Source organism: Pleurodeles waltl, chromosome 4_1 (assembly GCF_031143425.1).
Source record: "Pleurodeles waltl isolate 20211129_DDA chromosome 4_1, aPleWal1.hap1.20221129, whole genome shotgun sequence".
NCBI lineage: Eukaryota > Metazoa > Chordata > Amphibia > Caudata > Salamandridae > Pleurodeles > Pleurodeles waltl.
In genome coordinates, this window is record NC_090442.1 from 879,565,607 (window position 1) to 879,591,130 (window position 25,524).

A 25,524-nucleotide genomic window follows, 5' to 3' on the forward strand; every position below is an offset into this window, starting at 1 on the left:
ATTGCCTCTAAGTTCTTTATGCTAGCAGAGGTTTAAGCAGAGGTTTATTTTGTGACTTTTGTGGTTTACCCTGACAATGATTGTGTTTATTATATGGATGGAGCTCTCAACCCTCTCAACTAGTAACCCAATTTCTTACACTTATGATTTCATTACAAAATAAATACATTCTGTCTTGCTGGAAAACTGCACATTGGCAGGCCAATTTAAGCAGACATTGTGAGGTAATTCATTGTGTGCTTCCATTACAATGTTGACATGTCTCCTGCACTTTGCAAATAGTAAGCAGATGAGCTTTGTTCTTATCCTACTATTAGTTTTATTTTGACAAAACAAATAGGGTGAAATGTAGTTCTCTAAAAACACACAAGTTGAAAGACGTGGAAGACAGGACACAAAAAAGGTGCATGGTTTATGTGGTAGCAAGGATGAATCTACTTCAGACAGAACAGAGACATTTTAAGGCATGTGCAAAATGGGCTCTGGTCCAGGGCCCTAGCCTTTCACGGACCCCCTTACAGAGCCAGCTCTGTTCTGCAGAGACTCTTGACCTGGCAAAATATGAATAATTGTGGAACATATTGTTTTAAATGCGTTTTACATTTATTTCTAATGTGGATGATTTTTTAGCATCTATTACAGACATTTTGCAGAGACATGTTGTGTTTATGTTTCATACAGCATCCATAAAAAAAAGTTTCTTTTAGATCAAAACAGGATCTTACATTTGAGATATGGGAGGGCATCACAGAGACTATATGCAGTATTCTTAGTGAGCCCCTGCTGTGCCACAATATTAAAAACACAAGTGCCTATCCCTGAAGATTAGATGTAAATACATTAAAAGTTTGGAGGAGTGTATCTGTGCACTGTCAGTGATCTAGCCAAAGAGAGTATGAAGGAGCTGAAAATGTATCATAAATTCAAAGCTTTTCGGAACAGTGGCCCCAGAAATATGATTGACCCCAAAATCTTTACGATGTCCCTGACACAGAGAGCAACACTGGACCAACGACTGGGACAGAGAATAGCCGTTTGGCACCCCAGCACTTGACCCAGATACATCAAAGCCCTCTCTGGATGAACAGAACTACGCCAATGAAGCACTTGCAATTTATCTTAAGTCAAATAGCTTGCTTTGTACTTTATTGTGCTTCTAGATATGTCATGTGAAGTAGTATACTCCTGTACCTTATACAACTATTATGGGCCCCCCCATCCTCAATTGGTGTTTAGGACAGAAAGGCACCCTTTACACAACACCATGGCTCGTCAAGCAGCTGAAAAAAACAGCCACCTCACACATGCACTAAAGGATATAAATCAACTTTCCCTGCAAGCCCAGCTCATCTTCAAGCTCAGCTGCATCACTTACAAAGTCCTCTACACCAAGACTGTTGTCTACCTAGACAACAATATAACAATATTTGGATCTCAACACCAAGCGAGGATATCCAGCATTGCCAGATTAGAGACCAAACTGTACATGAAGAAAAAAAGAAGAAAACAAGTCTTCTCAGCCTGCACCCATGAGATTTAGAACATCACCTCCAACATCAGAACAGCAGCAACCCACCCACAATTCAAGAAAAAACTGAAAGCTCACCTCTTCATGGAACGTTTTCTCAAATAGACTGTCTTCACAGTCCTTTCTTTACTTCTACCTCCTCCCTCTGTCACCTCCACCTTTTGTATTACCACTGAAACCTGCCCCCAAATAGCAATCCCTTTATAGCCAGCTAGGTTTGTGCCTTACTCTAAAACATACGTAAATGCATTCATCCCACATCTGTTTCAAACCATATTGTGAGATGGAGAGATTCCATTCTGCCATACTTGACTGCATGCAACATTGTGACATGGTGCAATTCTTATATCATTTTATTCCCACTGGCTGCCCAACATGTGACATATAGCAATCCCAAATCATTATGCCACTAGCGATGCATGCCACTCTGTGACAAGTAGCACTCTCAAGAACATTCTGCCACTCTTGACTTCATATCAGTCTATGAGATTGATGGGAAAATGATTGAACCTGATATTATTTATTTTACCTTATGTTAGTTTCTTTTAACATGAACAGTGACCTAAAGATTATTTCATAGGGAAGGGTGGATTAGAGTGGCTCTTGGGGTATGTTAGATCTGACATGAAAATGTAGTGTTTCCCCAAACCTATTTGCTTTTTCTCATAGTTTATGCTGAGTCTCTCTTAGTGGCCTTACGGCTCCAGACACTTTCCCACTGTAAGTACAGTGTGAAAGTGTGTGCGCTTTTCATACATATGTTAGGAAGTGGTGCTTACCTGTGTGTGTGTGTGTGTGTGCTCTTGCACCTATGGTGTTCTGAATCATGTGTCCCACCTGGCATTGCAGGCTTGGTTCTGCACAAGGACACACATGCCCTGGGAGTGAAGAACACTCGTGTGTGTTTTCACTACCTATGATAGTTGCTCTACCCATACATTAACCTGCAGGGGGAGGGAGTTACCATTACTCCTAGCTGCCATAGTGGATCGCAGGGGCGCAGCCTCATAGTGTTTCCTATCATTGGATTTGCCCTGACGAACCCCTTCCTGTGGTAAAGGTGGCTTTGTCAATAATAACTTAGAAATGCCACTTCTAGAAAGTGAGCATTTCTAAGCTTTAAAATACCTTGTGTGCCTTTTAATTTGACCCTAGTCCACACTGGTGGCTGGTGGAGCACATCTGTGCATTCTCAAGCAACAGCTATAAACCTTGGGCATGCAGCTGGAATGACAGACCTCTGCCATTTAAGTGCCTGGCTGGATAGATTGGAGGGAGAGGTTTTGACACTTGGCCTCTCGGGGCCAGATCATGACCCCACTTGAGATAAAGATCTGCATTCCATGGCCCCATAGCAGACAGGAATAATGTTCAGGGGGATGAAAATTTAGGGGGAACCCTTTGAACCACCCCGACTTCAAAGGCACACTACAGTATAACTACTGGTGCCACACTGCAGCAAAGTAGAGATACACTTGTGGGGAGGCAGAACCCGGAGATAGTGGACTGCGTGGTGCACACTGCCAGAAGAATCTGTTGTGTACATGGAGGAATTAGTGCCAGTGAAAGGGACATGCACTGTGCCTGAATAGTTGCTGGCCTGGGCTGATTGCCTCCTGCTGTGTGGCTCCCCAAAGTGTGCTCTCCAAAGGCTTGTTGGCTTCCCCCCTGTTCTCTGGTGGAGCTCTCAGGGACATTTGCCAGTGCAAGGGACTGTGCACTGTTCCTGAATAGTGTCTGGCCTGTGCTGATTGCCTGCTGCTGTGTGTCAGACCGAAGTGTGCTCTCCAAGTGCTTGTTGGCTTGTCTTCTGTTCTCTGGTGGAGTTCTCATGGACATCTGCCAGCTTCTCACCCGGTCCAACAACACCTTCTTACCTGGTCGTATTGACAGAACGGCCTGGGTGGTGAGAGGAAGTGAGTGGGCTACAGAACTCTTCTGAAAGTGATTAGAAGTGGATCACAAGACCTGGTTCCCCCCTCCCCTTGTGCCTTGTAGAACTAGGCAAGTGCCTGACAGCACAGTGGGGAGAGCTTTGATTGAATTTCCAAAGGGGTGGCCAAGCCTCCATTTGTCAACTGCCACCTGAAATCACCTTTTCGCTACCCCCCTCCACCGTTTCCCTGGTACCCTAAGACTACAGTCGGCTCAGTGTCCAGGGGGTGGGGCGGCTTCCTTCAACGCTAGTCCATGGGGGGTCAGAGCTGGCTGAAGGGTGGAGGAGGCTTTTTGGGCCACAGGGTCTGCAAGAACAATATCTCCTGACCTGCCAGATTTCAGGGCACTGCATTAGGGTGCTGAGTGTTTGTGTGTGTGGGAGTACATGACATACAAACCTGTCTCATATCTGTAGCACCGGGTATTGGTGCTGAGTGAATGCGTGGGAGTGACTGCCTGTAATGAACAGCACTGTACAGCAGTGTTGCCCTTAATGTTGATTCTTGCCAAGAGTGTATTACATTTGACAGTAGTTTTATCCGTATGGCGCGGCCACGGGGCTATTTAAAATTGTAATAACTGCCTATGTGTACACATTACTGCGATTGTTGTGAACCGGGGTTCACCCTATAACTGTGTGGGATTGAATTAGAATAATTGTTCGGGTGGATCTTATGCTACCAATGTTTTGCACCGCATGAGGGTACTGGGGGTAAAGAAGGACCTTTCCAAAAAGTAAACATGTTACTGATGCCATTTTAACTCGGTTGAGTCTAGTACTGCTAGTGATATTTCCAAGTACGATTCATGCCCAGAGATACATGATGTTCATGTTGTGTTAACTAATGTGTGTTGAATACAAACTTTATTTACATACAGCTTGTGTGAAGTCCCTTTTGTGACGCTCAGTGTATTTGTTTTGTGAATGTGCTATGCCAAGGCTTTGCACATTGCCTCTTGTGATAAGCTTGGCTGCTCAGTGCCAGGTTATGCAGTGAGTGTAATCACCTACCCCTGATGGGAGTGGTAGGTTCTGTCTAGCTAGGGCCTCGCCTCAACCAACCAGGGTGTGCTGCCTCCAACAAGGTGAGATTGAGAGTTAGCACTGTGATAACGTGCCATGACCAGTATTATGAGGTTGGAAGACCTGTTGCAATGGATATTTTTCAATGATTTTCATGACTGTCATAAAATTGCTTCCAAGAAATTTCTAGAGCTATTTGCTTGTACATGTAGTGTCTTCCCCGCAAATCACGCTGTGTAGAGAGTCTGCTTTTGGTAGATGAGTTTAGGTGTCTCAGTGACAGATATGGCACCATTTGGTTGGTATGGGAAGAATGGGCTTGACTGTGAATTGTCTTGTAAACAAGGAATTACATCTTGAAAGTGAGTTTCCTTGTTCAAGAGTCTATGGAGTCTCTTCTTTATAGTACTGCTTTATCAAGTCTCTTTGAGTATAATAAGACTATAATTAAATATATATTTAAAGTTACTGCGGTATCCAATGCCCAAAGCGCAACTCAGCAGGCGAATCACACAGGTTGTAGAAATTACTTAATTCTATGGACTATGAATTGCAAGCTTTCTGCATGAAAAAGCAACAAAGGCACAATACATGAAATATAGAAATAAAAAATATATTACTCTCTATATATGTTTTTCACCTCAATCCTCAACCGGTCACATTCTGTCCACCTCTCCTCTATACCTTCTTCAATTTAAACTCTTCTTGTTCTCAACCTTACTTCATTTTCACTCCGACCCACTAAATGTCTACCTATTTCATTTGCCATTTAAATAATGTTGATGGTCCCTTTCCAACCAAAGCAAAGTGACTGTTTACAGTCAGTCAGTCAAAGTTTAGTTTATTAGTCAAGTAAAACCATAAAGTATTACATAGGATGCGTAAACATGCTGCTAATAAAATCAATGTATACACATGCATTCAACAATTTAAAACATGATGATGAATAAACGACCAATGTTCCCTATTTATTACATCCATTATCATGAACCCATGCTTCTAGGCACCTATCATAGTTGGAGATCTAAGATACCTCCCTACCCTGTGGTAGCTGGCAGGTGCCACAGAATGCTTGATTTAAAAAAATGCTGACTTAAAACATTTGATACATGATCAAAGGTGCCTTGTGCAAATCTTAAACAGTGTCATGCTGGTCAAATAAAAGTGCGGGAATGCTAGTACAATAAGTAAGGCACAAGCGGTGCCTCTCAACTTAAAATTTTACTGAGGGCCCCAAGAGCAGCGAGACAGGATAGTTCCTAGATGATACTCACAACTCCTAGCAACCCATTGTGTCTATGAGCAAAGTGACTGTTACATTTCTTATTCTTTCTTTTGCTGCTAATGGTATGCCCAAATACATTGTTGAATTCTTATAACACCAACATTCCCACTGAAGTTAAAAATAAGAATGGAACAGTAACTACCCCTTCCTCTATTATGGGTTCATTCACAAGACAGGAGTGAAAAATGTAGTCAGACATCATTAGTTAACACTTCTATTGTAAATGTTCTGCTTGAGTAGTGATATTACTAATAATAATAATAATACTAATAACAATAATAATAATAATAATAATAATAATAATCATAATAATCATAATAAACATTGTTATTATTAGTAGTACTATTGATAACTATCATTATTTATAGTTTTATTATTTGCTATTATGATTATTCCTAATAACAAAAATAATACATCTGTGAAAATTATGACTAATTAGAAAAATTCTCTATATTGATTAATTCAGTCTTATATGATGGATCAGCAATGCATGCATGGCACTTTTTTGCAGAAGTCAGTACATGTCAGGAGCGGCTGGCCACTCGGCATGGTGGTGGGGTGGGGGAGGCCAAACAAATATATATATATACACATGTATATTAAAAACATTTTACATCTACTTAACTCGTAGCCGCGCTGCTCCCGCTTTGCCGCCGTCACGCTCCAGGCACAGGATCCCAGTCTGCCCTGCCTCAATCATGATGCTGCTCAGAGCAGCGTTATGATTGGCTGGAACGCCCTGGCTCCGCACTCCAGCACAGACTGGGAGCCTGTGCAGGCTCGCTCCACTCCGGCACCACAGTGCCGGGTTGGAGAGAGCCCTTGTGCGCATGTGTGTTTGGCCAGCCGAGACTGCCGGCCAAACATAAATGCACACTGAGGGGATTGCTCTGTGCACTCTCCTCCATGCTCGTCACCCCATTAGAAACAAAAAGCAAATAAACAGTGTTTAATGTCATTTTGTTTCTAAGGGTTGGAGCTGCTTGCCGGAGGGTGACAGTCCTCCACCCTAACAGAGGAGCCGCCCCGGAATGTTGTGCCCTAACAGGAATGTGTGGTGATTTACATTGTGTACAGCACTAATTGTGTGCAGTACAGACATCTCCAGCAGTGAACTCAATTTGATTATGGTATAGTGAGTAAAAAGCGATTTCACAATATTGCATTATCTGTAATGAACTTGCCAATGTGCAAATGTGCAATTATCGCAAGCATTCCCCAATACGGAAACAGAGATTGTGGTGTCCAGCAATGACCAAAGACTGTCAGATGCAAGCCAAATTTTTAAGGTATCCACATAAAATATAGTTACATAAAAGTGATCTGAAGGGGAATCATACCTGGAGTTAATATACCAAAAATGTGGCATCGATCCTGCACTCCTAGACCAAAGTTGGCACTAATGCTACATCAATAGCAATACACGAGGCACATATTATCAGAAAAACGACTCCTTTGTAAACACAGACCTATAAATTTTTCATTTTTGAGCGGCAGGGTGCAATTGGATCAAGTCCTGGTAAGAACATTAATCACTTTGAACAATTGTCACGTGGCAGTGCGACCATCACTGACATATGGATTCTGTCAAAGGGAGGGCATGACCACAAACTAGAACAGATGCTTGCTAGTATAAAACATTAAATAATGTATGCCCCTTGTTTACAAGTGTGATGTGTCAGCACAGGAAACCAGATTGCCGTCGGAATGCCCAGAACCTAATGAAGGTCTGCTGTCAGGCGGATTGTAGTGATCACATCTAAGGGTGCTCACTGGCAGCTTGAAGTGCCAGAACTTTACCTCTGCTTGACAAGTGCTGTGCTTTCAGTGTCAGAAATGTCACCTCATTATTTACACACAGTCATCAGTATAGTATTCAGTTGACGATCTTGGCATCTGACTAACACCCTGTTATATAAATGAAAAACTGTCAAACTGCACTCAACTTCCAAGTTTAAAAAACCAGAAGCGAACCATTTCGTAAGATGAAAGTGACAGGAAAAGAAGGACAGCTTAGTGGCTTTCTGCTGAGTGGCATCCAGGATGTTGTAATTAAACTTTTATTAACAAAATAGCTCAGGATATGTCTTGAGTTACAAATGATGTCAGCTGAATCACATGTTTAAGATCTGCAAACATTTACTGACACAGATGAAAATTTGTACCATAGAATATCTGCAAATATATCAATTTCAAGTTTAGTCTTAAGAAAAAAAGTTTCATCATAGTCATTTCTATGATACTTTATGTCAAATTTTCAAAAGTACTATGTTTAGGTTTTGTGGTGGCATATGTGTGCTAGCACTGGGAGAGCCTTAAATGGTAGATATTAAGAAGTGGGTGAACAAGCACAAAACTTCCTTGTGGTTTTCACATTGGAATGGTGCCTCAGCAATTAGCAGTAAAACACCAGTCTAAGGCCCTTATTGCGGCTTCAACGGTCTTTTGTCAAGGCTCCCGAAGCCGCTGCAGCCAGCATACCGCCAGTGCTGGCAGTATGCTGGCCTCCCTATTAGGAGTTTTCAGCTGGGCCAGCTGACAAAAACAGCGTTTCCACCTGCTGGCCATTGGAACACTCACCACAACACTGACGCCGGCTCATAATCGAGCTGGTGGCAATGTTGTGGTGCGTCAGGTGTGACAGCACCCATCGCTCCTTTCACTGCCCGTAATTCAGGCAGTGAAATGTGTGACTGGGCTATCCATGGGGGCCCCTGCACTGCCCATTCCAAGTGCATGGGCAGTGCAGGAGTCCCTGTGGGGCCCCCGGCATCCACTTTCTGCCAGCCTAGGCATGGCAGTCAGACTACCATGCAAAGGCTGGCAGAAAGGGAACTCGTAATCCACAGGGCAGTGCTGCTTGCACTGCTGTCCTGGTGGATTGCGGCCATCGAGACAGCCAGGCTGTCGACAGGAGGCAACCTGGCGGTGCCAGGGGTTGGACCGTTGGCTGTATGCCATGGCCATAGTAGCGCGTTCGCACCTCCCTGTCTGCAGCGGCCCGGTTGCCATCGTGAGTGTGGCGTTCTTGAGACCGCCACACTCGTAATGAGGTCCTGCGTGTCCAATTAGATGAGAAAAACACCGAAACGTGGACAATATTCCATGGGATCAGTTTGATGGATTTCTCAATCATTTTTATTATCATAAATATAATTAAATTAATATTAAAATGAAAAAAAAAAAAAAACAATGATTACAGCCTTGTAGCCTGCCGTAGTGGGCTATACTGGCCATTAAAGGCCCACTCCAGCGTCTGCTCAGGCCTTGAACAAGGGAGCAGGCCCCTTGCTATAGCCCAGCTATGATAAGCTATATGGCTATTAGAACATTCCACCACTAGAGGGCAGGATTAAAATCCCCTCAGGCTCAGTGAAGCCTTTGTTCACAGCTTTTGTTGGAGCTCCAGGCTTTTACCAGCCATTAGAAGCCCGGGGCACTCCACTGTCTTCAATGGAGGTCCCCACATTCCAATGTTCTAATTATTTTTATTTTATTAATGAGAATTTCGTATGGAAATCAATAACCTGCACAGTGTTCTGTAACTACCCCTGGGGATTTTTCTGAATCCTCATTATTCAAATCACAGGGATAAACCTATGATGAGTAGTTTTCTGTTGTTCACGTTCCTCAATCTGCTCCTCATCATATCAGTGTAAAAGTCTCCTTTGCTCTGGAAAAAATAGGGCAAACTAAATGTGTTATATCACTTCATGTTATGTAAAGTTTATAATATGGCACATGCTTCCCATGAGGCTCTTGAGAGAATCAAACTACAAACTACATGCCGAGATGAACAATAGCTCAACAGGTGTATCATGTACCTCCTCCAATGCTCTTCTTAGTAAAATATTTTTTTATTGACTAGAAAGGAGAAGGTAGTCAACAATAAAATGTGATTGTTTGTCACAGAATGGCTGGCTGAGCTTGATGAGTGACTCTTCTTCACAAGCAGTTGAACCAGCCTGTTGGAGTGACTCGCTCTGTCAAGAGTCACCTTGGTACTCAAGCATTCTTTGCTTGCCGGAACCGCATTTTTCAGTAAAGAATGTCACTTTTAAAGGTATACTGAAGGTGCATGGACATTTTCAAATGTTATAGTGTGGCCTTCTACTGTGTGGCAACATCAAAGAAGTAACACTAGGGGCCTGATTTAAATCTTGGGGGAGGGGAATACTCCATCATAAATGTGACAGATATCCTGTCCGCCATTTTACAATCTCATTATATCCTATGGGTACCGTAATACTGCGGACGGGGCATCTGTCACGTTTGTGACGGAATATTTCCTCCACAAAGCTCTAAATCAGGCCCTATATCTGCCGGCCATGATAAAACATTTTGCCTTCTTTAAAATGTGCAGCCTCATAACTCAATGGCAGGTGAGACTATTTGTGTGAGAAATTTAAAAAAAACATACTTTCCGACAAAATGTGCAATCTTATGTCAGGATCTTCCTAAAATATAAAGCTAAAAGTAAGTTGGGGAATTAATAAATCTGTGAAATATCTGTGAAGTGAGCACAAAAAAATCCTTTATGTGGATTGAGTGGCCATGTCCTATTAGAGTTTCATTTTTGTGCCTGCTCCCACCAGAACAAATTCTTCACTTCAAGCCTCCTTTACCAGTGACTTCCAGTGAACAGATCTAATGCACAGAGTCCACTACAAATATCATCTATGCCAAACTCACTCTGGAGTGATTGAAAATTGCAAGTTTTCCAACATCTCAAAGTAGCTTCTGCCGGGTTCAACAGGAAAATTTGTTGAGGAGTTTACCAGTGGGAAAGTGAGTACTAGTTCAACACCCTATAATTGAGGTCCCACACTGCCTATAAGAGGGGGTTTACAAAAATAGGTGTGGTAGAAGGTACTAGTGAATATTATCTGGAAAACTAAATGCAGTCTGAACTCAAAGGCTTTCCTTTGCTTCTGGAGCTTGTACATACATAATTCAACAACCACAGTCACTGCCAGACCAAAAGATAAATGGCATGAAAGCTCATGTAAACATTTGTAAAATTGTATTGTACTAATCAATTCTATGAACTAGAAGAAAGTATTGAGGATGTTATGAGAAACGGTCTTAATAGATGAGAAGAAGAGTGACCACTTGAATCTATAGATATTTTGCTTGTTAATGATGAGATTGTCTATTTCACAGAGTTTGGTCACATTCTTTGCTTAAATAAATGTTAGACTACCTGTAAATGTTCAATAACATAAAGTGTTCATGTTTCTAAGGGAATACTACTTAAATTTAGTTATTGACTCCACATTCCTGGGTATTTTGCCTTTTAACAGCTACTTGTCCGTGCCTCTTTTTTACATGGTAGTTATATTCAATATACAAATTCATCGAAGGACTCAAATAAAGAGAAAAGCTATAAGTTATCCTCAACATATTCCCACATTCATGTTCTTTATTTGATAATGTAATTAGTAAATGTAATGAATCTCCTCTAGGTCTGAAGGCTGGCTCTTCCCGTAGAAGGAAATAGCCTCTCAAAAATAATGTCTAAGGGAAAAACCCACAAAGAGATTTATCTGGCTCTTTGACATAGAACTATTTGTGCTAACGTCCATGGATTATGTTTAGAATAATTCTCCTACAAAATATATATTATTATGACCCTACATCGTCAGATCCCATGGTCTCAACATTATCACGTATGCAGAAGGCACCCAACTCATCCTCTCACTCACTGACGACCACACCACCACCAAAACCAACTTCCAAACATCCCTGACAAGTGTTGCCAACTGTATTTAAGGCAACTGCCTTCAGCTGAACACAGACAAGACTTCAATTATAATCTTCGGCAAGAGGAGCAACACATGGAACAACTCCTGGTGGCCTTCAGAAGTAGGACCCCGCACTCACTACTTCCGAATATGCCAGAAACCTCTGAATCATCACTGACAATAAGCTCAACATAAAATCGCAGATCAACGATTTCTCCTCCAACTGCTTCTTCACTCCACATGCTACGCAAAATCTTCAAGTGTCTATACCTGCACACAAAATGTACAATGACACAGGCCCTAATCACCAGTTAACTGGACTGTGCAATGCACTCTCAGTAGGAATCACTGCACACATTCTACAAGGACTTCAGACCACACAGAACACCACAGCCAGACTCATCCTCGATGTTCCCCTACAATGCCATATCACACCACACCTCATGCAACTACTCTGGCTCTCAGTGCAGAAGAGATGCCCAGGACCAGGCCCCTGCTTCTGCAATGCCATCTCCAATCTCATCGGCCCCTAGAAATTGACTCTAGACACTACATCTTCCTAGGAAACCTAAACTTCCACCTTGACGACGCCAAAGACACCACCGCCACCAACCTACTGGAAAACATGAGCAAAATCGGTCTAATCCAGCTTGCCCCCAACCCCACACACAGAACAGGACACATGCTGGACCGGATCTTCACCGCCAGTGACATAGTCAAGCACAGTCATGTCACCGAACTCACCTGGACCTGACCATGTCATTGTCCACTTCACCATCACAGGATTCTCTGACGCCACCACTAAGCCCCCCAGCTCTGCCCACCACAGCTAGAACAAAGTAACTGAGACCCAATGCACTGATGGCCTCAACACCACCCAGCCTTACTCCCCAACCAACCTGGAACAAGCCTCCCTGAACTTCTCTGCCTGGATCACCAATTGCGCCGACAGAGTTCTCGGCACAATTGGTGATCAATGCAAGACCACCAGAGACACCAAGTAAGCCAATTGATACACACTGGAACTCTGGACCGGAAAATGCAACTGCAAACAACCGGAAAGAAGATTGCTCACCAGCGAAGACCCACACAGACCAATCCACTCAACATATACCGCCAACACCCCAAGGACACAAGAAGACACATCCTGGCAGACCGCATCGAAGCAAGCTCCAACCACATCAAGGAACTCTTCAGTATCATCAGAGAATGTTTCTGCCTGTCTGCAACCAAAAACCCAATACCCCCTTCTGAGAAACTCTGTGACACACAGGCAAGCTACTTCCACAACAAGATATCCACGGCCCTCCCACTCACTGCATGGAAACAGCTCACCGCACAGGAAACTACAACCATCATGAACTCCATCCACTTGGGGGCACACTCGGGTCACTGCCCACACTGTCTCTTCAACCTAAGGAGCAAAGAAATCAGCGGGGCACTCACACCCATCGCCACAGGAGCCTTCCCCAACAAATGGAAACATGTAGAAGTCAGGTTTCTCCTCAACAAACCCTCTGCCGACCACAGTGAACGCATGAACTGGAGCCCCATCTCTCTGCTCTCCTTACCCGCCAAGGTCCTTGAGAAGGCCATCATCCTCCAGCTCACCGAACATCTAGAAAGAAACAACCTGCTGGACACCTCTCAGTCCGGCTTCCGCACCAACCACAGCACTGAAACTGCCCTGATCGCTGCCACCAATGACCTCAGAACCCTCCTCGACTTAAGGTAAACAGCGACCTTGAGCCTCTTCAACCACAGCTGCGTCCGACACCATATCCCACCACACTCTCTTCAACATTGGGACCTTCAAATAGATCATATCTTTCCTCTCAGGATGCACCCAGAAAATCTGGCTACCACCGTTCATCTCGGAGCCCAAGAACATTATATGCAGTGTCTCTCAAAGTTCATCCCTCAGCCCACCCCTATTCACACCTACATGACACCCCTGGCTGAATTTGGCAGAACCCATGGCCACAACATCATATCCTATGCAGATGACACCCAACTCATCCTCTTGCTCATGGAAATCACTCCCACCACAAGAACCAACTTCCACAAAGTCATGACGAATGTCACAGACTGGATGAAGACTAACTTGCCGAAACTCAAAATGGATAAGACAGAGATCTGATTTTTTAGCACAACACCCGCTCTTTGGACAGCACCTGGTGGCCCATGGAACTCAGAGCCACTCCCTCTCCTACAGACCACTCCCACAACCTCAGCATCATCCTGAACAGCAAACTCATTCTAAAACACTAGATCAATGATGTCTCATCTGCCTGTTTCCACATACTCTACATACTCTGAAAGATTTTTAGATGAAGCCCCATCCGCACCACGAAAACCATCACTCAAGCCCTTGTCACCAGTCGCCTGGACTACAGAAACACACTCTATGCTGGTATCACCACCAAACTCCTGAAGCGACTTCAGATGATACAGAACTCAGTGACCTGACCAATCCCCCTCCTGTCTCCCCCCCGAAGTGGACCCATATCACCCCCCACCTCAGGAACATCCACTGGCTCCCCATCCAGAAAAGATGTTGTTTCAAGATACTGACACACACCTACAAAGCAGTCCATGACCAAGTACCAGCATACATGAACCACCACCTGAACTTCCACCAACCTTCAAGCACCTGCGCTCCACCTGCCTCACCCTTGCACACATGCCTCGCATCCGCTGAAGGCAGAGTGGAGACCGTTCCTTCTCCTACCTTGCCCCCAAAGCCTGGAACGACATTCCCCTTCAAACTTCACCCTCTCTCATGCACTTCAGAAAGGGACTTAAGACCGGGCTTTTTGAAGGAGCCAAAACACGACCCAACACCTGGATACCCTCATGGGTGAGTAGCTGCGCTTTAGAAATACCTATTGGTTGAAAGCAAGCTTCTGACCCTTGCGCACCATGCTCTACACAGCCAAGGACGTGTCTACTTAACCACCGCCTGAAATTCCACAAACCCTCGAGACTACACTCTGCCTCTTTTACACTTGCTCACACTTCCCGCATCCACCTGAGCAGAGGCATAGGACAATCCTTTTCCCGCATAGCAGCAAAACCTGGAACAGCATCCTCACACATCTCTGGACCATCACCTCACTTCCAAAATTCTATAGGGTCCTCAAGATGTGCCTGGATACCCTTGCAGATGATTAGCCTCACTTTATAAATCCTATTTGATTGGTTGATTGATTAATGTCAGTGCAGTGACAAAGGAGGGGATCATCATTTGGGAACTACACTGGGGTCGGCCTTTGGGTAAAGAGAATGGGTATTGACTAATCTTGAAGGAAGGGGCCCCACAATGGTTTTTACAATGCCTCTCCATGTGAATGGATTTCTGTATAGTCAATATGAAAGCGAAAGGATGCTGCTGAAACATTTGTATTTGTATTGATTGGTGATGAAACACTTTGTGCAGTGCCCTGTGCTGGGCAGTGTAGAATGGTGGAGGAAGTAGAAGACTAACAACCAGTAACATTTTAATCATCTCTGGAAAGCCGAAAGATACTCATGAGAAGCAACTAGCATTTCATTCCACAGTTTTGCAGATTTATGAAAAAAGATTTGTCACAACCCGAAGATCTCCCCATTGTAATATATTCAATGAAATTTTGAATCTGATTTAGACCTTGGAGTACGGGGTTACTCTGCCGCAAATGTGACGGATATCCTATCTGCTGTATTACAGTTCCCTTATACCCTATGGAATTTGTAATATGGCGGACGGAATAACCATCACGTTTGTGACAGCGTAACTTGTCTGCCAATATCTAAATCAGACCCTTTGTCTTTGAGCCTTTGGTTCCATGGTGGAAAATGCAGGTGCAGCTTTTGACAGTTTTATAATGTATTCATGCATCTTTCTACATGTTGGGTTATGGAGGCGCAATTGATGTGGATTATTTATCTTTGTAGCTGCTAATGAGGGTGGAACTGAGCTGAGGTACATGAACCTTTGGACGGCTATAGTTTATCATCTTAGTTGTTGTATTTCAACTAGCCGCAAATCGAGCATCATTTTCTTTTTTCAAAAGACATTTCAATAACAAACCATAGATGACGCAGAGACTGCTATATTTCAGGAATATTTATATTCCAAGAAAAAGAAACACACCTGTCTAATAACAAAATAATAACTAGAATATCGAGTCAGTACCTTGATTTGATGCACCAAAGACAATGTGGAATGTACTGGTATTGCCAGGGGTTTTGCTCTACTCAGGCTGGATATAGAACATTACAAATGGAGATTGGGGCAGAGCTTACTTATTATCTAAAAGAATGATGCTATCAGTGGAGAAACCTGTCTGTAACATCACAGGTTTGAATAATGGAAGGTACATTGAGGCATTCATCCTCTGAGAGAGACACACTAAGCACCACTGCGTTGTGTAACACTACCCATACTTCTAAAGATATATGCATGGTTAGAGAGGGCTTTGAGCAAGCTCATTGCTCATGATTGGTTGGCTTTCTTTCCTGTCCTTTCCTGTCTCAGTGGTCTGCTCTTGATTTAATGTTTTTTCTCCCCATTCTTGTGTTTGTTCCACCTCGGAACATTTTGGCTTTACAATGTTCTGATTGGATGAGTAGTGTATTTCGACTGCTAATGTAAAGGACCTCTTTTTTTACTTATTATTCTTTTCCTTGTTTTCTCTCCTGCCTCCCAACGTGTTCCTATTCCCTGGCACACTTAGGCCCATATTTATACTTTTTTTGCACCGCATTTGTGTCGCTTTTTGACGCAAAAGTAATGCAAACTTACAAAATACAATTGTATTTTGCAAGTTTGAGCCACTTTTGAGTCAAAAAATGGCGCAAATGTGGCACTAAAATAGTATTAGTATGGGCCTTAGTTTCTGATTGCCTCCCACAATACCCAATACTCTGCATCCTTTCAACATCACCCACACTGTTTCAAATAATCTTTTTTTACTTATTTTTTAAAAGGGCCAGGTAGCTGAAACTTGCTACCTGGATGCTTGCTTTCATTATATGTGCTGGAATTGTTGGTTTTTCTGGCACTCTTCTTTACCGTCTTATAGTTCGTCAAGACACGCCTGGCATCACTTCCGTTTTGCGTGGTGCAGGGATCAAGCACTAATTAGTGCCCATCCGCTGTTCCAGATGTGATCGAGGTACAGTTTGTTGTTTTTAACTTCAAGTGCCCTGCAAACAGAAGGCTTGTAACTGGCACAAATGTGCCCAGCAGACACAAAATTGCAAAGCTTTATTTTTTAAAGCTAACTTTATTTTGCCAAGTAGTCTTTTCCCAGTTTCTTCTCATGTTTTCTTTTTGTTTTTGCTCGAGGGCTCTGTTGTCAAACGATGACAATTAACTTGTTTGAAATATTCAAGACCTATTGCATTGCAAAAGCTTGTTCTATAATTGTTTTGCTCTTGCGTAGCTCGAAATCACTTTGTTCATTTGAAATCCAGCTGTGTTTATTTACAAAGTGCAGGTACAGAGTGATTATTTAGATCTAGTCTGCATGATGAGAGAGGGAATTAAGAGAGACATCTGTATTTGCCTACATCACACGCAGGACAACAATTTAGCGAGCAGCAGCTTATCGTTGTTTTACCATGAGAGGTTGCAAGCCTTTCTTCCCCCAGATCCCCATACACAGGTGAGAGACTCCGGATGTCTGGGGTACGGAGGATAGGCAATTTCCTCCCTCCATACCACTACTGAGTGCGCATAGGCTTTCATACACTGGTTTTCTCCTCTCCATGGCTAAACTTATACGTTTTATTACTTTGCATGTATGTGATTTCCTTCAGACAGTAAATGCCTGTTGGCAGTGGGGTACCGGCGCTATGTCACACCCCTCTCCCAGGTTTGGATTCTTCCAGAAGCAGTGTCCAGCTCAGTGTTGCAGCCTGCAGGGAGCAGAGCTGTTGCCACCCATCCTTTTCCCCCACCCTGAAAGCAATCCTGGCAGCCCCCACACCAACATGGCTTGTATCGACAGGTAGTGGCCCTTGTTTTGTAAGTCTGCTTGTTGTCTGTTTTGTTGAGGAGGCTCGGTGAAGTAGCCTGTGATACAGCATTTGTTTACGCCAGTCAGCCACTAACGGTTGCACCACCGACTATGTTATGAAACATTTCTTAAGCATACACAATACACGCATTCTTTCTGACCTATAATCTACGCACCTTGCAGGCCCTACAGCTGCTCGTCATGGGCACTCACCCCTGGCCCACTCAGAAAGTATTTGATATGAAAAAGCTTGTGAAAGGGCAACAGCACCTGTTTTGTAGTACTTGCCTCAGCCTGCGTTTCCTCATACCATTGTCTGTGCCACCTGCAGCGGCACAATTACCCTCCTGCCACTCATACTTAAGCTCACGGTAGCTGTTGTAGAGTTTGTGTGATTAACATTCCGCGGCCTAAAAGAGAAGAAAGAGCAAACATTGCTTCACTTTGAGGGGTGTTTTCATTTCAACCCTGTTTCCTTTTCTTTAAGGGCAGCAAGAGAAACTCACACAAAGTTTTGAACATTGACCTTCCTATGTGAAACGGATGTGAAGTACAAAGGTCAAGAGCAGCAGCTGCCTAACCAATTAGAGTTTCTGAAACTTTCATTAACATTCCCTAAAAGAGGGAGTATTATATAAATTGGCTGTAAAAGGTGGAATAAGGGTTGCTGGTGTACTACAGCAGTCCCACATTCTGAAAGATCGGGGGCAGCCACAGTTCATCCATAGCTGGAATATGTAATTGTGGTAGCCGGGGTGGGCTACTTCTTTGGATGTCCACCCCTGTTGCCATGACATTGTATGTTATATCGAGATAATGCAAAAAGGTGATTATTCTGGCAACAAAGTAAGCTTACATGTTAGCTTGTATATAAAATATCTAGGCCGTATAATTATTGAAACAAGCAGAGGAGACTGGCAGGGAGAAAAGCCCCCTATCAGAGTGTACCTCATAACTCAAGTCAGTTTGGTTAGTGGCTGGCAGTAAACTGTGCTTGGGCTCTTAGACTCTCGTCCCACTGCTGTGCCCCTACAGACTGGTGATTAGCGTATACCATCCCCAAGATCCTCATACAGTATTTGTTACCAGACCGCAATGGCACCAGAACTAAGGGATGGCACTTCACCATTAACCTCTGACCTTAGGTTCGCTCATTTCTGGAATATCTAAACATCTTAGATGACTCCCTAGTAATGGGTCACCCTGGCAGCCACAGAAAACTCGCCCTTCTGGCTGTGGTGGATGCTTTACGGCTGCCAGCAGATGATAAAAATCCCTAGACTTCATAATGTTAGCCTTTTTGGCTGCCTTTAACACCACTGATCATGCCATCCTAAATAAATCTTCTAAATATTGGCATTAACAGTGCAGTACTACAATGGCTTTCTCCTACCTTTTTGGCAGAGGCCAACAAGTAATATTTGATCAGAATCTGTCATCCTCTAAACATCTCAGCTGTGATGTCCCCAGGGGTTCTTCTTATCTCTGTAATGTGTAATACTAGTTGCCATTAGAAGCTCTAGTTCGATCTTGCAGCCTGCATTTACATGCATATGATGATAATGATGATGTTAACGAGCTAATATTTAAATTCAAGTTATTGCCCTCAGATTCTGCGTGTATGCAGAACTGTTTGACCTTGGTCCATACTTGGATGAGCCAAAATTTGCTCAAGCTAAATATAGACAAAACAGATATTCTGTTGGTTGGCCCTGCAATTATGTACTACTCCACTGCCTCTGACTAACTGCTTGTGTCACACGACCTCCATTATCTAGAGCCCTAAAGAGTTTAGAAATTAAGATAGATTCTGCCCTAGTAATGGATGCTCAATTGTCAGCAGTTGTTTCATCCTGTGCTTTTTAGACATGCCACCTCCATCTGGTTCTGTTTTATTAAACCTCAGAGGGCAAAATAAAGCATATTGCTACAATTATTGGTTCAAGACTAGACTACTGTGACAGTTTTTACCTAAATATAAAAACATTCCTTTTCATTACCTGTAATGCAGCTTAAAGTGACCAGACAGGTTTGTAGTCGTAGGACCCAAGCTTTTTCATAAACTGCCACCTGGTAGCACTTCTTGGTCTTCTAGTACACATATGTATAACCTGTAACTGCACACCGCACTGTCCATCGAACCTTGTATGGTACAACTCCAAGCTTACTGCTTCGAAGAATCAATCAATATACTCCTGAAAGGACACTGCTGCCATCAAGATACTTGTTTTACAAGCTACTAAATTCCACAAAGTCCACTTAGGTGGCAGACGTTTTTCGGTATACACACATATATTTTGGAACAAACTTCCTCAACAGCTATAGCTTCTCTCTATCTTTTATTCAAGAGGAAAATAAAAACGATATACTCTTCCTATATTTAATGGTATGTATGTACATGCAAGGCTTTGTTATTTAGTGCCAGGAGGCCCAAAGGTGTCAGTGCACTTTATCAATCTAGGCCTGGCCCAAGTTAGGGTAATTTTGGTAACTTCACGTTACTCACAGACCTGACTGTAGCAGCACCACCCCTCCCTCCAGACCCCCCACCTACACTCCCCCCCCCCCACAACCCCGGCGCTTTTGGACCCTCACCGGTGAGTAGTGCGCTTCACAAATTCCTGATTGACTGATTGATTACTCTTGTTTCGCTCCTCTTTGTTTTCTCCCAGTTACAACAAATGACCCTGTCCAAGTCACAACTCAATCTAAGGGTGGTAGGAAGATGACAAATCTGAGGCCCACGCAAACATGCCATCAGCGCAAGGATGGAAGGTTGGAAGCCCTTAACGTTGCCGGGGCATCTGCAAAGCAGGACTGCATTTCCAGCACGCCATGACAGGAAAAGGAACAGAGGGTCACCTAAGTAACAGAGCCACCTGCTCCATCACGTGCCTGACCCAGGTTTGATGACATGCCTAGATGGTATTCGGTGACTTCAGCACTCACAAATACAAGCTTCAGCAGCACCACAGAAGCTCACAGATTGTGTTCTGCCTTGAGCACATGATCTGCATTACTTTAAAAAATTTACTTTAATTGGTCGGTTTATTTTCTACTATGGGGGATACTTGTTGGAATGTCCCCAAATCACTCTAATGCACATGACGTCTATTAGTGCCATTATTGGTCGTTATCGACCACAACTTTTCAGAGTGCGGCTATTCAGTGCCCTGATGCCAAAAAAGTGAAAAGTAGCCTGTTATCACGTCACAAAAGTCACACACAAAAAGTGTTGATCTCCGAACTCAGATGGGAAAAACACCTTTCTTATAGACAGCCACGCAGGTACAACCCTAAATCTTGTACGGAATATTATAATGAATTATTCACTCTAGAACGGAGGAACAGCGGTCTCTTTGGCTAGTGTCGCACTATTACAGCTGAAGGCAGGAGAGACACACTGGTCGCGAAACTGATTGTGCCATGAAAAACAGTGTTGAAACTTCAGGAAAACTAAAAAACTCAGGAAGGAAATATGTGACTGCCAGAGCTAACGCCTGCATACGTAGGAAATACACCGGTTGGCTGGAAAGCACAAGAAAAATATCCAACCCAAAAAATGGGCTGTATGCACCCACTTGTGTTTAATGGTGTCTAAAAATGTATTTCTTCATTGTTTCTATGCGACCATAATGGGAGGGTCGGTGAAACCCCCTTTATTGTGAAAAGTAAATAGAAGTTGTTAGATTAAAGACCAACAACTAAACAATGTGTGTATGAAGTAAAGCGCGTTTCTGTCCATTATACTCCGACCCAATACTCGTACATTCCCGCATGATACCAGTGCTTGGACGCGGCCTTCTGAAGGCTTGAGCACTAAAGAAGGACTCAAGCAAGTAAAACACGTGGCTTTTAAATTGACTCGTAGGTTATGTAGGGAGTGAGGGCACCACGTTAAGCGTACACGAGCACTGTTGTTTGTCTCCAAAATGTGAAACCATCTAATGTAAACACCCCTACTGCCATGTTTAAATCGGGGCGGTGAAATTAAGATTTTTGACCCAAACCGAAAATCAGCACGAATGGCGCTTCAGCTCAGAGAGTCTGGAGTGCTGCAGCTCTTCAAGAACCCCTAAATCAAAGGTCTCCAAACGTTTTAATGACGCCCCCCCCAGTTGATAAATACAAATCCTTGGCCCCCCCCTCAGAATTCTTCACAATTATTTTATAAAGATTGTAATGTTTAAATATATCTAGACCTATTTAAACATTGCAGTTAAGTAGTTACCTTTTTAACAATACAATAACATGCTTCTGCTTAAAACAAAGCCCTGTTATCTGTAAAATGTTTCTTTTGGCCAGAGCCTGACCCCCCCCCCCCCCCCAATCACTTGAGGCCCCCCTACGGGTGGCCGCCACCCAGTTTGAAGACCTCTGCCCTAAATCTAAGTGTGCCGTGTTCTAGTGCACGTCACGCAGGAAGCATCACTGCTGCTCGCTAACTTCCCTCCCAAACACACGTTTTTAAAAAATAACTAAAATCGGGTACTTTTCAGCATTGTAATTGTATTTAATTATGCATGCATTCACCGCATCTGTGGGAGATTTGTGCCCCTAAAGAACCTGTCTGTGTCAAAGACGACCCACTCACACACCGACAGACACCACCTTTAGAGTGAGACGCTCGGGATGGGGAACGTGCCGTTAAAACTAACACCCTCTTTCCTGTTCGCCAACACAGCCTCATGAGCATTTTGATGGAGCGTGAAGAAAAAAAAAATACATTTATGGGAAACGAGAGGAGCTGGGGTGAAGCAGTGGGTAACGGGACAGCGCGAGGTGGAAACTTTCTATTCACCTGTAAGGCGGTTTTTAGAATTTTCCTCCATTATTATTTATTCGAAACTATTAAACTGAGCAAAAAGTGTGACTCAGGCAGGCAGAAAAAAGTAGTTAGTGGACAAGGTGTCAGTGGGCTCAGGGATGCGCCCCCTGGTCCCAGCTGCTTAAAACCGGCGCAGGGTGCAACAGAAGACGTCCGCGGGTCTCTTACCTCTGTTTACGACGTGCCTTTGACGTATTCCTCCCAAAAGGGGACATGGCGGTGGGGTAGCGCGCTCACGACAGCGGCATCCGTGGCCCTGGCTACCTCTCCGCGTGTCCCGGGACGCGGACGAAGTACCGCAGACCGTGCTCCCTGAGGCGGCGTGAGGGAGCTGTGCTGAGAAGTGGGCAGTTGAGCAACCCCTGCCGCAGTGACTGGGAGCAGCAGCCTGCGCAGGGGCTCGAAACTTCTGCTTTCTTGGAGTCCTGCCCAACTCCAAGCTCACGGGAAGCGCCTTAAGCAGCAGCAGCAAAACCCTCTATTGTGATCGGGCTTTTATTGACATTCCTTCTAACCTTTCAGCCAAGCCGGGGCTCCGCAGCAGTGAAAGGAGCTGTTTTGTTTGATGCCTTAACTGGCGTTTAAGAGCTGCCTAGTTGCCACCCAGAAAGGTACTTTAGGGGGGAATGAAAGGGAGTGTCAGGGAGGGGTGTTCAACATAGAGAACCAGGCTAATATGATTATGCGACCCCGCGAGCTCTCTCTTGTAAACAATGTAGGTAAGGCAAATCACATACAAGTGCGGCGTTCACAAGTGTAGCCATCCACGAAGCGCCAAGAGGCCGTGCTGGAGCGTCTAACGTGGAAAGAAACGATGTTTGAGGAACGTAGTTTTGTGACTTTTAGAAACTCCCTAAACTTTTCTACAATATATTTAGCTGTTTTTTTCTTGAGCGTGTGGATATGTGAGAGGGAGAAGTTTGCACATTTCAAATGAGGCGAAAAATAGGTAGCTGGAGGCAGTGTGCTTAGTTTAAGGGAGAGTAGTAACGAAAAACGAGCGAAAAAAAACAAATTATCGCCTGTCCACGTATATGGGAGTCTGGCTGCCCGATTTTGAGACTTGCTTATGGCAGATGTGGCACCGGCAAAAAAAGCTCCTTCTCCATTGAGTATGCCAGGGTGTGCCAATGGAAGAATCAGTACCGGGAAGGACCGCCATGGAAAGGGTCAGGATATAATAAAAAAGTTAGTTTCGTGCCAACACACCGGAAAACAAACCTTATAGATTATTAGGCAAATAATATATGTGGTCAGTGATAATATTACTCTCCTCACCACAAGAGGTGATGGAAGTGCTACCATCCTATTTTGCATTAGTGGAACTTCCATCAACAGTTTTCCCGATGGCAGAAACATGTACTTAGATGGAGGAACCTCAGCCATGGCAGAGCCAATGCAGTTGTTTTTTTACTACCAGTGTGTCAGAGGGCTCAAACGCAAATTCCACCAGCAACATTTGTACGGGGTCATTCCAAGTTGTATTCATGTGAAATCTGAAATAAAGTGTCTGATTTAACATTCTGTGGTACATTTAGCAACACTTTGTACTGCTGCAAAGTCACTGGAAGGAAGACAAAGCGGTGCAACGGAATGACAAAGTATTTCCTTTCCAGTGCAAAACTTTGTACTTGAAAGTAGCCCTTACAGAAACTCCATTAGCACTTAGCACTTTGTGCTAGTTTGCATGAATGAGGTGTTCCTACACTACCACCCATGGATTTTGATGCAAAGCCCTATCTACTGAAATTGTTAGGCAGGGGTTTGTGCCAAAAAATAACATATGTATGAGTCAGGCTTTAAGTGGGAGAGATTTTTTAATTTCTCCTAACATTTCACAAATTACATGTGTGCTTCACTGTGCAGTATACACCAAATGCACAAAAGTTTAAACATGTGTCTACGCATAGGACTTTGTACTGGAAAAGGTATCCTTCCAGTACAAAGCCAATGTTAGATATCACAGACACATCTTTACACTACGGTGCATGGACGTGTGCATGACATTATACAATCAGTTTATGCTCCAGTGCTGGGGTAGGGAGCATATCTTAGTAGAGATGGCACTGTCCTGCTCTCCCCCGTAATGCAACACAGCACAATTCTGGTTGTTGTACTTCGTTGCACCAGTATTTGGTCTCTCCTGAGACAGAGCATGTGATGCCGCTTGCAAGACATTTTGTGAGATTACAGTGGGCTTAGAACCCCTCCATTAACCCCACATAGCTAGCCCCCATTGCCCTTCAGGAACCTCATGAGCCCTTAGTGCAACTTCATAAACAGCTAACCATTTATCTATGTCATCTCCCACCACAAAACTGGGCACCACATTTTTGGGTATACAAACCTTCTTTTCTCCAGCAGGTCCTGTCTGTATGCTGCCACCATTATTGCTGGATTCAGACTGTCTCTCCTTGATCTCCAGCTCCCTTGAGACTCAGTTCATGAGCCAACAATAGTTTCTTTTCAGCCAAAGCTCTTTCAGCTTCCACCTGTTTGGCTGCTCTTTCAGCTTCATCTTGTTTGGCTTCTCTCTCAGCCTCAGCTTGTTTGGCTTCTGTCTCTGCCCTCTTGTCTTTGGGCCTCAATTTTCAGTTTTGCCATTTGCAATTGGAACTCCCTTTCTTCTCTCCTTTCCTCTGCGGTCAGGTTTTGCACAGAGACACTGCTCCCTGGTCTGGAAGGGGGCACAATTGCAGTGGTAACATCATCCACTGATAGCAACAAATCCTCTGAGGGGTCATTTTCTGGCTCCTCTTCCTCATCATCCTCCTCTAAATGGGCTTCTGCCCAGGCCCTCAGCGCCACTTGAAAGTCCTTCATTTTGGAGGCCCCTTGGGTAGGTACACTCATCACCCTGCAGAACCCTCTTAGCTGTTTGACCGTATCTGTATCCAACAGGGCTAGGTCAAAGTCTCCTACTTGAGACCCAGTCAGAGACATGTTGAGTGAGGATTTAGTTTTTGAAAATTGTCAGGAAAACAAATTTGCAAAACAAGAGATAAAAATCAAGTTGACCTTCAACTGTGGGTAGGTAGTGAAATACTTAGCTACTGTATGTCACTGCACAAATACAAGTCCTATCCTCACGGCTGATCACCAATGTTAGATTAGGTTACCCTCTTTCCAAGCAAGAACCCTCACTCTAGTCAGGGTAAGTCACACACAATCC

General features: G+C 43.8%; 1 protein-coding gene across 1 annotated transcript in view; it reads right to left on the bottom strand.

The window, feature by feature from the left end:
• Positions 1-22,854, bottom strand: part of RASSF9 (Ras association domain family member 9) — a 136,069-nt gene extending 113,215 nt beyond the window's left edge. The window contains exon 1 of the mRNA XM_069229627.1: positions 22,521-22,854. Coding sequence (XP_069085728.1) covers positions 22,521-22,567 — 47 coding nt within the window. The 5' untranslated portion in view covers positions 22,568-22,854. The remainder of the gene's footprint in view (positions 1-22,520) is intronic.
• Positions 22,855-25,524: the final 2,670 nt, after the last annotated feature.